General features: G+C 38.5%; 1 protein-coding gene across 2 annotated transcripts in view; it reads left to right on the top strand.

The window, feature by feature from the left end:
* dnhd1 (dynein heavy chain domain 1) overlaps positions 1-13029 on the top strand; it is a 36872-nt gene that overhangs the window by 9229 nt on the left and 14614 nt on the right. For both annotated transcript variants that reach the window (XM_088009356.1, XM_014990346.2), the window contains exons 13-29: positions 17-293; positions 424-551; positions 1148-1346; positions 2259-2353; positions 2496-2724; positions 2838-2963; positions 3054-3148; positions 3234-6333; positions 6435-6543; positions 6675-6834; positions 6943-7225; positions 7302-8778; positions 10012-10111; positions 10384-10498; positions 10639-10825; positions 11428-11530; positions 11729-11857. In XM_088009356.1, the coding sequence (XP_087865482.1) occupies positions 17-293; positions 424-551; positions 1148-1346; positions 2259-2353; positions 2496-2724; positions 2838-2963; positions 3054-3148; positions 3234-6333; positions 6435-6543; positions 6675-6834; positions 6943-7225; positions 7302-8778; positions 10012-10111; positions 10384-10498; positions 10639-10825; positions 11428-11530; positions 11729-11857 (6912 nt within the window). The remainder of the gene's footprint in view (positions 1-16; positions 294-423; positions 552-1147; positions 1347-2258; positions 2354-2495; positions 2725-2837; positions 2964-3053; positions 3149-3233; positions 6334-6434; positions 6544-6674; positions 6835-6942; positions 7226-7301; positions 8779-10011; positions 10112-10383; positions 10499-10638; positions 10826-11427; positions 11531-11728; positions 11858-13029) is intronic.

Here is a 13029-nt window from a genome sequence, read left to right as displayed (position 1 = left end):
GTGTTCTTATATTTAGATGATGAGGATATGGGATAATTTTATTGCCCATCTGAAACAGGCTCATGCCCTTGTGTCCCAAAGCCTTCCCACTGTGGCCAACGCACTGGGCACAATGTTTTCATATTTGTCGTATGACCTTAGACATATAGTCCTTAAGGCCACCTCTGGGCCTTTCCTTGACCCGAGCCAGAATGCCAACGAGATGGTGTGTAAACTGAAATACATGGGGACACGTGTGCAAACACTCAGGACCAAACTGGAGGAGCTTAGTAATTGCAGTCAAACTATGCAAGGTGAGTCTAGATAAAAATATTTTGTATGAGAAAAAACAAAAAGAATAGGCATCTTTAATAGTTATGCAACTAATTGAGAAATAGATGTTATCAAGTTACTAAACCTCTGACTCTTTGTGCGTCCCATTAGAGGAGCAACTGGATCTAGCTAGTCTGGCAGTAGATGTCAAGAAAATCCTTGCCCGTGGAGAGTTGTGGCAACTTAAAGCTGAGTGCACTGCATGGATGGAAGAGTGGAATCTACTGCAACTCAATGATGTAACCTGTCAAGTCATTCATTTTTATTTTATTACCAGAGAAAATGAAATAGCTACAATATGTTTTTTTATATGAGTTACTCCTTAAGTCAATTTTAATGTTCTTCAGCCTTAAGTGAATTTGTGATTCTTTTCTGGCATCTGTTCATTTCTTTGGAGCTTAAATAACTTGTGTAAACCTACACCATATAACATTTGTGAATGGAGTTTAGGCCTGTTGTAAATGATTATTTTAGTAATTGAGAAATTTTTCCTATGAGAGTATCAATAGGTACTGAGCAATTAGAAAATATGATTAAAATATGACTAAATGCAGCTACCATGATACAAATCAGACTTCTATATGTGCCTGGTATCCTAAAGAAGTGTATTACAAATGGGTTTGTTTCTTAAGAGCAGTATTTGTTGTTCTGGGGCTGTGACTGCTCTGCCATGCAGTCACAGCCTTACACTTACCTAAAAAAGAAGTAATAAATAGTTCTTATGGCCAGTTTTATTATTATCACTATAGTACTACAAAATATAAAACTTTTAAGTCTAGAAATCCTTATTATTCTATGATGCTTCATTTATCTCCTGATTTGTTTTCATTGTTAGGTTTCAGTGCCACAAGCTATGGAGAAAATTATCCTTTGGAAAAACCAAGCACTGTCTTTGACCAGTATCATCCCTGCTGATGACGCAGTGCTGGAAGAAACATCAAGAATCCTGAAAAAGCTAAGCCACCAGGCTGAGGTCTTGGCAAATCTGAAGAAGTCCATGCTTAAGGAGAAACACTGGAAAATTCTTCTCCAAGGTTAGTGACTTTGTGTATGTATGTTTTACCACATGAATCACATCTTATACAGTGCTTTGCAAAAATAATCATTTCATGTGAATTTTTTCACTGCTCACTATTGTTTTTTCCTACTGAGATAATTGATTTTGGGTGGTGGGGTTGATATAACAGAATAACACCAAGTTGTGCATAATTGTGAAGTGGAAAAATAAGACTGTATAGTTTTCAGCATTCTTTGCTTATTGAAATTGAGAAAAATGTCCCATGGATTCATATTCAACACCCTTAGTCAATACTTTGTACAACCACCAACATTTGCCCTTCCGACTTTTCAAGCTAGCCATATTAAATGGACAGCCTCTCTAGGGCAAGTTTCAAAAATTGTCTCACATCCTCTTGATTTACATACAATCTTTGACTTTTCCATTCCAACACAAAAAATGCTTTGATCTATACTACTCCATTGTATTTTGAATGTGTGTTTAGGTTCATTTTCCTGCTGAAAGAATTGTTCTACATTGAGGCTATTTTGACTTCTGCAAGGCTTGTGTCAATCCATCACTCTTTTGTTTCTTTATTTTAACAATGACTTTCTTTTTGCTGTATGTTTTCAAATATTATTGTTTACTAATTTTTATGATTTTATTTTAAGGTTGCATTGACTTTTACGCGAGGTTATTTGAGTCATGGTAGTAAACACCTTATCTCTAAGGTTTTTATTTGCAAATTTAGAAAGCTCTATATAATTTTTTTCCCACTTTACAGTTAAGTGCTACTTTGTGTTTGTCTGTATCATATAACCGCTGTAAAATACACAAGAATTTGTATTTGGCAAAATGTGGATTTGTTTAAGGGATGTAAATACTTTTACAAGGTATATATGATTCCAGGGGTCATATAAAACATTAATAAAAATGTTGTGTCACACAGACATGGGCCTGCTTGATGTTCAAGAGAACAACCTGACTGTCGGTACATTCATGTCTTTCTTTGACTCTGAAACCCACCATACACTTTTGGAAAAGGCGAGTAAACATTTCAGATTATATGCAGTCTGGTACAGTAGTGATTGAATGGCAACAAAAGACAAGATAACATGTTTTGGAAATCAGGCTTAATAATTACTTAATGTAAACCATCCTTTTTTAAATTTTTTACTATTTTCAGACATGCAGGGACGCACAAAAAGAGAGGGACTTGGAGAAGGATCTCCATATGCTTTGTTCACAATGGAAACAGAGAGTCTTTCAGTTACATGAGTTGGTTCTCCCTGCTTGCTGTCATTGTCCGACTCCAAGTAGTTTCTACAGAGAAGAGATTTTCATAGGATCCATCCGGTTAACTGTTAAAACTACCAGCCAATGCTTCTGTAATGGTACCAGATTCACCATTGTTGGTATGGCCAAATAAATTTGACCATTTCGGTATTTCACTTGAAAACTTTGATTTCACTGCTTCTATACCTCAGGAGGTTACGCTATAGCAATATTCTCCTACTTTCTCTCTCAGGTCTAGAAACACACTTTGTTGAGATCCAGAAGGACTTGATAACACTTTCCACTATGATGAAGTCCCCACACAGTGTTGAGATCAGGCTACAGCTGAGAAAATTGGCTGAGTCTCTAAAAGTTCTTGGTGAAGTAGTGATTAAGAAAGTATCTTAAAAGATTTTCTGTTTGTCTTCTGCTCTTTAAAATAAGCTGCCTTTTTCCTCTTTATTTATAGATAAGCTGCTTGATTTATTTGAAAGATTTCAGCAAATTTGGGTCTTCCTGACAAAGGCATTCATAGAAACATCAAATTGTGACCGAGAAAATCTGGTAAGTTCTAATGCGTACACAAGTTGAACATGTCTGATTTTAAAAGCTTTGAAACTAAGTATGTTCATATGGATGTTTTTTTCAGCTGAAGCATTTTCAACCAGTTGACGATGCTTTTAAAAAAATTATGCAATCAATCTCAACGGACCCTCACATGTGGACCTTCGTGTGCTCTGAACTAAATCGCAAACATGACAGTGAAAGCCTTTGCAAGACTCTCATGGACGGTTTGTTTACAATGGAAGATATTTCCAACCAGATGGAGAATCTTTTTCAGAACTTTTGTGAGCAGTTTCCAAGATTGTCCTTTTTGAGCGAGAGTGAGATAATACAGCTCCTCTCTTTTCACCCATTGGTACTGAAACAGCAATTCTTTTTGCGCAAATGCTTCAAAGGCGTACATTTGCTTGAAGTGGATCTTAAAAGATTGTCACATACAAGCATTTTGGAGAGCTCTGGGCCTTCATCTGAAAATCCCAAACAGATAAAAGTTCTGGGTGTTTTTGGCAGCCTCCGGGAACACATTGCTTTTCAGCCTCCTCTGGAGTCGAACCCTGACATCTTGACTTGGCTATGTGAATTTGAAAAACACTTGAAATTGTCAATGGTAAAACTCATAAAACAGTGCACAGTGCTGAGAAGACAGCTTGAGCCGGTTGGTCAGGAGCTAATGTACATCAGTAACGTGGAAGACTCTGAGTCGGGCAATGCAGACGAGATGAACGATGCACACCCATTGTTAGATTTGTTTCTGGATTTTCCACTTCAATGTCTGCTTGTGGTAGAGGAGGCATTCTGCTGCAGTTGTGTTCTCAAGGCTTTCCAGGAAGGAAGTCCACAAGCGTTGAACGATCTCAAGACAAACAACAATTTAAAACTGACAATCCTTTGCAATGTTATCAGGAATAGAGTCCTGGGCTCTGAAAATAAATGTTTGATTTCCAAATATGCAATGATGTGTTTGCGGGCCTTGGTGCAACTTGCAATGAATCATGGACAGCAGCTGTCTCGACTCATGGACCTACCAGGGGTACCCGAGTCATCTTTTGAGTGGCTAAGCATGATGAAATATCATATCAACACAGAAGATGAGATTCTGGATTGCAGCGATAATCCGTCATGTTATGTGGATATTTTGGATCACCATTTCCAGTACGGCTTTGAGTATTATGGACCACATGACTGGTTGTTGGTGCATACTCCCACTACCGACAAGGCAACACTGGGGCTTGTTCTTGCTTTGATAAGGTACAGGTCTGGGTTCATGGGTGGACTTTCCATGTCTGGAAGAACAAACACAGTAATCCAGCTAGGAAAAGCACTTGGACAGCTGGTTGTGGTTAAAGAGTGCTCTCCAAGCATGACTTCTGCTGTTGTTAAACGAATGTTGGTGGGTGCCATTCAGGCAGGAGTGTGGCTTCTGTTGGAATCTGTGGACTTACTATCATATGGTGTCCTGACAGTGCTACAACAACTTCTCAGTGACATACACCACTGCTATGTGGATGTACAGAAAAAAAGGAATCAAAAGCTGATAGAGGAGTCAGAGTGTGGAACTGCACCCAGAGACACAGGTTTCATTGAGATTTTAGATCTAGAACATCATTCTGAGCTTCTAGGGAAAATAACATTTTTCAACACAAGCTTTGGATGTGTTCTTACCTCATCTAATCAATATGCAGCAAAGATTCCAGATTGCCTGCGATTTGCTGCCAGACCTATTTCATTAGCACACCCTGATTACAGAATTGTTGCTGAAGTGACGCTGGCTTCCATTGGATTTTTAGATGCATTGTCTTTAAGCCATCGTCTGTTGTGCCTGATCACCCTGATTAAAGATTCTGAATGCCTCCCTGATTTATTCAATGACAATCAAAGCTGTTTTCTTGTTGTCTTGCAAAAGCTCATCTCTGCCTCAGAAATATACTTACACCATGCTATAAGTCAGCGAGAAATTTCCATTCGGGATCAAGTAAGTGCTGCTGAAGAGAGTGATCCTTTGTCAGTGGAAATACCGCCTGACAAACATTTTGTGAAAGACAAAAAAGAAACTACAAAGTTTCCAAAGCTACGCAAGGCTCTGCTGTGCACTCTACAGGCTTTGATGGAGGAAACAGCGATTGTCAAAGCTATTCTTTCTGTTTTGACACCGGAGCACAGGAAAGCCTCCCAGTTCTACACTATTCTCAAGGACACATTCCCTTTAGCAGTTCAGTTTCCATATTTTCAAAAATTTATTCAAGAAAGCGAGAAAAGACAACTTCAAGATGCTATTGTTGAAGAGCTGCAAGAAGTACACCTCTGTTGTGACAAGGAAATAATAAAGCAAACCCTTGCTGTGTACCAGACCATGAAGTTCTCTCAAACGGTCATTCTTATTGGCCCATCGGGTAGTGGAAAAACTACTTGTTACAGCATTCTGGCTGGGGCATTAAGTAGACTGGCAAGCACAAGTATAAACAACAAAGGTACCTCACATGGAGAAGCAGAGATCATTTCATTGAAATGGTGCTATGTTGACACTGTGGTCCTGTTTCCTAATGCCATGTCCCACAATGAGCTATTTGGATGTTTCTGTGAAAAAAGAGGATGGAAAGATGGAGCTGCCGCAAAAGTTCTTAAAGATTCAGAACGATGCGATCGAGCATGCCTTGAAATCTTTACGGATGACGTAGACAGCGAAGAGACATCACTTGCGAAGTGGTTGGTGTTGGACGGAGAGCCTGTAGGTCAGCCTTGCTGGTTAGATTACTTAACCACACTGTGCAGTTCCCAGGATCCACATCTGTGTATGTCAACAGGTGAAACAATCTTATGTCCATCACAATTCAGTCTGCTTCTGGAGATGACCGACCTATGTGATGCAAGTCCCTCTGTTGTGACCCGGTGTGGCCTTGTTTATTTCACACACACTGATCTATGGAAGGCCATATGGAACAGTGAAATGGATGCTATCTCGAAAGAGTATAAACTGGATGAAAGAGTACAGAAAATGTGGAAACGACTGGCTCAAGATCTTTTCTCCAAAACGTTGAGTTTACTTGGGCAACATGGTTTAACTTCTGTCAATAATTTTGAAAGTGGATCATGTGAAAATCATGGCCTTCAAGAAATCACATCTTTTGTTAGGATCCTGCGAGCTCTTCTGCAACATTTTGTAAGGCACCCCCCAAAAGACAAAAAAGGTGTGTTAATCACAAAAGATGAGCTGATACACTTGTGATAGTCATGCTAGTTTCCATTGTCCATTTTGTGTGACTTACCTGTCTATCTCATGTGACTTTAGATGAAACCGATGACCGAAAAAGCAATGATCTAACAGAGCAAGAGCTGCTCTTCAGAAACTTTTTCTTGGTGGCTTATGTTTGGGCATTTGGTGGACATCTGCACTTTAGGTACACAGATCTTAATGGAGCCTTTGAAATGTAGTTCTTTGTGTGTTGACCAGTTTTACATTGCTGTGTATCTCTTCTAATATTTGTAACAACTTTTTTTAATCTGTTTGTTTTTTTGTTGTTTTTTTCAGGCATTGGCCACAATTCGACTTGTTAACCCGCAAAGTGCTGTTTGCTTCTCGGTACAAAATTCAAGTTCCAGAGCGAGAAAGTTTATTTGAACACTTTTTCAGTAAAGACAGTAAAACGGATCCCAGTGATATGCTGTCAACAAATACCGTTACTCCAAAGGTTTGTTCATTATATTGAACCAACAATTGTGAAAATGAATAAAACATTCAGGTTATCATCTTCTGGTTTTTGAATCTGTTTATTCTTAATTCCAATTTATTACAACAGTTTTGGACATACTGGCATCTGGTGGACACAATGTTGGAGGCAAACCAGCCAGTGTTGATCGCAGGAGAGCCGGGTTCTGGGAAAACTACTCTGAGCAACAGCTTGTCAAGTTTTGACCTGCCACACATTAACATTGCAGCAAGTCCACTCCTGACCTACAAAGACCTGCGCCTCATACTTAAAAATATCTGCAGGCAGAAATTTGGAAAAGATCATGTGTATTCAACCGCAAAACCTCCAAGTCTCTTTTTGTTTGTGGAGGATTTGCATGAAGCCCCCTGTGGTAAGTAAAAATAATGACTGTTACATTTCATAGATAAAAAGCTTTTGAAATTAATATATTTTATTTTTGTTTTAAGATGTCTTTGGGAGAGTATCAACGGCCTTGGAGGCACTACGTCAATGTATGTCAAAAGGAGAGATTGTGACACTTGACTCCTACTTTCTTGAGTCTCTGAACTCTGAAACTGTCAGCTTTTTGACTACGTCTAATATCTCCAGACTGGCTGATCATGATCGTGAGAGTGGTGGAATATCTTTGCGACTCTCAAGACTCTTCTCCATCGTTGTGCTGCCTAGCCTTTCTGAAGATGCTATTTTGTCTTTCCATTCTGCATTTCTAAAAAGGTGGCTTAGAGAAATGCCACTAGATTGCTCTGTCGAGAAAATGTCAACCTGTATAGTCACTGCAACTATGAGTCTTTACAATGCCGTATGTGATCATTTTCATCCCACTGGACAGAGGCCCTTCTTTATATTCTCTTACCATGACATTCAGAAGGTGTTTTCAGGGATGTACTTGTGGCGGCATGACATTTTAAACACAGAAAACCAGAAAGACAGAAAAATACTTTCAGGTTTCCTGCCGTTCGCACCAACTACTTCAGTACCTATTCTTAGCATAATACATCTCTGGATGCATGAGTGCATACGCACCTTCGGTGACAGGTTCTGCTCAGAGAAGGAAATGAATACTTTTCTGACACTTGTTGCCAAGACAACATTAATCCACTATGGACGTGAGTTTATGGAAGGAACCCATATAGACATTTTGGAAGCTGACGAAATCCAACAATTACTTGCAGTAGGTCAGAATGTTGATTCAACACAATTTCATCAGAGGAGGAGTACAGTTGGACAGTCAGCTCTTCAGAATGTCCAGGCAGAATCTAGAGCTTTCTCCACAGAGGAGACAAGCCTTGAAAGTTGCACTGTTGAACCAGAGTTGTTGAAGCTCATCGTGGAAGAAACAACCAGGCTTGTGTGTGCTCCTGAGTTCTATCCTGCAGCGGAAGCTGTGAAGCATCACTCAAAGATTAAACCCACCTCGTATCAGCAGCATGACTTTGATGTACTTCAGCAAAAGGTGCATGCGGTCATTGATAGAGAAGTCGATGATATCTATAGGATAACAAACAGATACATTTTGCACACACAGGGAATGATGCAGCTACTACACATCCTCAGGGCTTTGCTTCTACCTGCAGGCCATGGAGTGCTGATCGGCTCAGACAGGAAAACAGGACGTAAAACTGCCGTACGTTTAGCTGCGTACATCACAGGTTATGAGTTAATAGAGTTAGATTCTAGCAATGAGACCCAGTTCCATGACATCCTAAAAAAAGCAAGGCACAGAACCAATCTGAATGACACTAATGCCATCATACTGGTCCATGAAAACATCAGTCCGGCTGTGAGAGAAGAAATACTGATGCTTATGGCACAGAAGGCCTCCCCAGTGGATTACAAAGATGAAAAACTGAGTACTCATGTTTTCAGAGTGACTTCTCTGAAATACTTAAGTCGATACCGCATGGAAAGTTGGATAAATGAAAAGTAAGTGGAAGATAAAGTTTATCACTTAGTCATTGTGCGTCATTGTGCAAAAAGCAGTACTTGTTCAAAGAATAAAGTCCAGCAGCACACCAAGCATACCCATCTTTATGACTAAAATAGGCATCCTGATAGGAAATTGTGATGCACTGTTTCCTGACACTTTTTTGTCTGCCAGCTCAAATTCTTTTAGCAATTTAAGCTAAAGTACCTCTTTTTTGGCATGAAGGACAGCTTTTCCAAAGCTTTTCAGGGATGCTTTGTATCAGTTGTCTAGTCCTCACAAATTAGCCCGTTTTAAACTTGAAGAAAACATGCTAGCATGCTTCTTTTTCCTGCTCCAATTGAAGCTGCAGTATGTAACTTTTACACAAATGTCCTTTTCTATATTCATTTAAACTGTCACTTTGTTGTGACAGCAAGGTCTGAGACAGATAATCTGTTAAAAAAATCAATTTCTTCCACCTCTTCCCAGTGCTGCTTTTGCTGTCTAAAGAAGTGCTCCGCTCCTGGTCAAAAACAACCAATCAGATTCTGGAGGAGTGTCTTAGCGCTGTCAGTCACCATTGTGTACGCATCAAAAAATGTGCTATTGGTGGAGAATCAACTTCCTGTTAAAGTAAAACCGTTTATCCACCTTCCGTGGCCATGCCTTAGGACTTGTGGCAGGCTATGTTTTGGTGAAGTAGCTGTAGCGTAGCAGGAAGCAAGGCGGAATGGGTGAGAACAAGAGTGGATGACAGCACTGAAACCTTCCTCCTGGCTCTGATTGGTTGTTTCTTACTGACTGGTGTAGTTCTGCAGTTAGTATTTGGACCATTGGGAAAAGGCAGGGGAGATTAGTTTTTCTTTTTTTTTTCATAGATTATCTGTCTCATATTATACTGTTATGACATAATGACAATTTTAACAAAAATACGTAATTTTTTTAAATAAAAGCGATATACTGCAACTTTAAGAGGAAAAATATGAACTTTCTGCATAGTATTTTGTAACATTTAAGATATAGGATGATGTACAGGTATTTAGTTGGATGTAATTAATAATGTTGGATGTAATTTAGTGCCTGATAAATGTTCCTCTTTTGAACTGAGTTTCTATTTTGTTTTAATTTAAACATTTTTTAAAATCTTATAGCATTGTGAATATATATAAGTATATACATATACATGGCATGGAATTGTTCAAAACTTACTGGTTTTTGTGTATGAACTCTCATTTCTCTGTGATCCAAAGGTCTTTTGGTAAAGCTTACAAACATATCCACGTGATCCTGTTGATGTCTTTCACGAAAGTCAATGATTTACCTGAAAACAAAGAAACACAGCCCTGGAATGTAAGTGCTGAAATATTAAGTGTGTCAAGTAAACTTTGTATTGACTGTCATAAAAAATGTATTTTATGTTCACTTTTATAGATAAACAATCCAAAATACATACCTTATTTTAAAACATTGTAACAGTAACTTTATTGTCAAAGTTAAAGATGTCAGATCTATTGTATTTACTGTACATGCAGTCATTAGGAAGATAAAACCAACATCCTGGGCAAAAAAATGGAATGTTCTGTGCAACAATATTTAACTTCTTGCATATTTTTACATTCTAGGCCCAATTAACCAAGGCCCTGAAGCTCAGCTGCTGTGTGGAAGTCTACCAGGCATGGTCCTCTCAGTCTTTGGCAGAACTAGCTATTCAGAGCCTCAAAATGTGTCCTTTTAATAGTGAGTCCTGTCAATAGAACTCATCTAAACCTAACCGTGTTTTTTTCTTCTTTTTTTTTTTTGCCTTTTTTTGCTCCTTGTGAAAAATTAACTCTGGCTTTATGTGGTTGTGTTTTATCCTTTCTTTTTTTTTTTTAAAGCACCCATAGAGTTCTCAATGGATAGCTTGTCTGTGGCCATGGCAGGAATCCACCAGTCTTCTTTTAAGCATTCTTCTATCTTTGTTAAATCTCGTCCGTTGACCCCTACGACTTATCTGGAGTTCGTTACCTGCTTTGCCCACGTTTACAACAAACTGTACAGCAAATGGCAAAGCAAACATGACAGGTAGCTGTTCTGCAGTATTGTTGCAGCTTTTTATCATTTTAAGGTTAAACCTGAATTGACAAAAATATGACATTGACTCACTCAGCTACATAAAACATAATAAGGTGTATAGCTTTTCCAGAAAAAAAGATGTGCTATAAAAACATTCAAACATACTGACAATTCTGATAGCTTTGACTGCAAATATACTTAAGTCTTTTAGTATACTTAAAGTACAGTACATTTGTACTAGGGTAAAGCAGAATCAGAATATTTTAAACAGTTTCAGTTCTTGTGATAATGGATTGTAAACAATAATATTACACTTTGCTTTCCTTTTTTTGCTTATTGAGAACAAAATATAATATCAAACAAAATAAAGTGTTGTGCATCAAACCAGACATATGGTGACTGTTACGAGGGTAAAATATTTAAAATCAAACAATTCTCTCTCTAATTTTAATGCTATTTCCTTAGTTGCCATAACATTTGTAATTATGTGTATGCTGAGAAGTCTAACATTCAAGTCAGGTTCTGCTTTTTCCTTAATGGAGATAAATATAATATATCACACATGGTTTTTCTGGACTGAAATATAATGCAGTTCTATATATTTCTTCCAGATTTGCTAATGCTCTGACACGCTTGGATGATGTGAATAAAACATCTGAACTGTCTAAACAAATTTTACTGCGACTGGAAGAACAGATGGCTAACGCACGGAAGGTAATGCAAAGCAATTTACTGCACTTCTAATATAATTAAATTCTACTGCAGTTTTGTTTGTTATTAGAATATTTTTGAATGTTTATTATAAACAGTTGTTTACCTTTGGAGTTTACTCTAGTAATGAGTAGAACAGAACATTTGCAGAATTCGCTTGAAGTGACTTTTTTTTTCAAATTCTGTTTCTCTATTTAAAAGCTTGAGTCGGAGCTCATGGATATTTTACAACATTTGAAGATTGAATATGAAGAAGCTGTGGAGAGTCGCATTGATGGAGAGGAAAAACTGGGTCACTTTGAAGAGATGGTTTCACAGTTTGAAGATATGGTAATGTTTTTTTTTGTTTGTTTTAATATCATGGCAGCATTTTCATAAATATAGAGCTGAAGAGTCTGGTGTATATTCAGCCCACCTGAGTCAATACTCTGTTGAACCACCTTTTGCTTTGTTCGTTTTCCCTCACACATTCATGTAGGCCAGAAAATTCAGTTTCAAACATGGAGAACCACACTTAGTGTTATACCTCACTAATCGATAAACTCCAGTTAGAGTATGCATTTTGGAGTACTTATTACTTTAGACCAGAGGTTCCCAAACTGTGGGGCGCGCCCCCTACGGGGGGCGCTGTGTCATTGCAGGGGGGGTGCGGGAAGCAGTCTGGATGAAAGAAAAAACAACATGAACACTGTATGCGCTGGGTTTTTACCTTAGAATGACCAACTCTCTGTTATTCCTATGTCAATTTGATACAGTAGAGGCTTCCACACTTCCCATATTTGTGTCCTCTGTCACTTTTATCAGCAGTTAAAACTGTTTAGTCTGTTGTTAACATGTTGTAACCTGTTTTTCCGAGCCGCCTTTAAACGCAACATGAGCGCTACGACGCTCGCGCTGGGTTTCCACCTGTGAAGGAGACCTGCTGCTGCTGTGCGGAGCTAAGTAGGTTTGTGTTAGAATCACGGCAGCAAATCAGCAAAACGCAAAGAGCTTTTCACAGCTTTTCCCTCCAAACTAACCGACTGAGTTGAGTAAAGCTGTTGGATGCAGGTAATGTTAGCTAAAAGATGACTAGCTAATATCAATACAGAACCTTAAGCTTAACAAGTACCTTGTAGGCTACCGATGTTGGTGTCTATTTTCAGCTACGTACATTCATTTTGCCCCCAAAAAAGTCGATGCCCCACCCCTCCCCCCGTCACACGCGTCGTTTCAACCAGACAGCCATTTGTAATCCATAGGGGGGGTGGAGAAAATGTTTGGAAACCTCTGCTTTAGACCAACATTTAGCTTCATACTTTTAATATTGGAGCAAGACCCTAGAGAAACTCCTGTTAGTTTACAAATTGTGGAGTACTTAGTAACCCAGAACAAGAATCAAATATGTAGAACCAACATTTAGCTTTTTTTTTTTTTTTGCTACTCTTACCTTTCTGTCTTTCTTTTGGTTTTGTTGTTTGGTTTGTATTATTTTTTTCTAATTCATGTAAAGCACTTTGAAC

This window comes from Poecilia mexicana, unplaced genomic scaffold, assembly GCF_051168715.1.
Source record: "Poecilia mexicana isolate PSO_F unplaced genomic scaffold, ASM5116871v1 scaffold_2, whole genome shotgun sequence".
Lineage (NCBI taxonomy): Eukaryota > Metazoa > Chordata > Actinopteri > Cyprinodontiformes > Poeciliidae > Poecilia > Poecilia mexicana.
The sequence above is the reverse complement of the archived record's forward strand: the minus strand, read 5'-3'. Positions and strand labels throughout refer to the sequence as shown.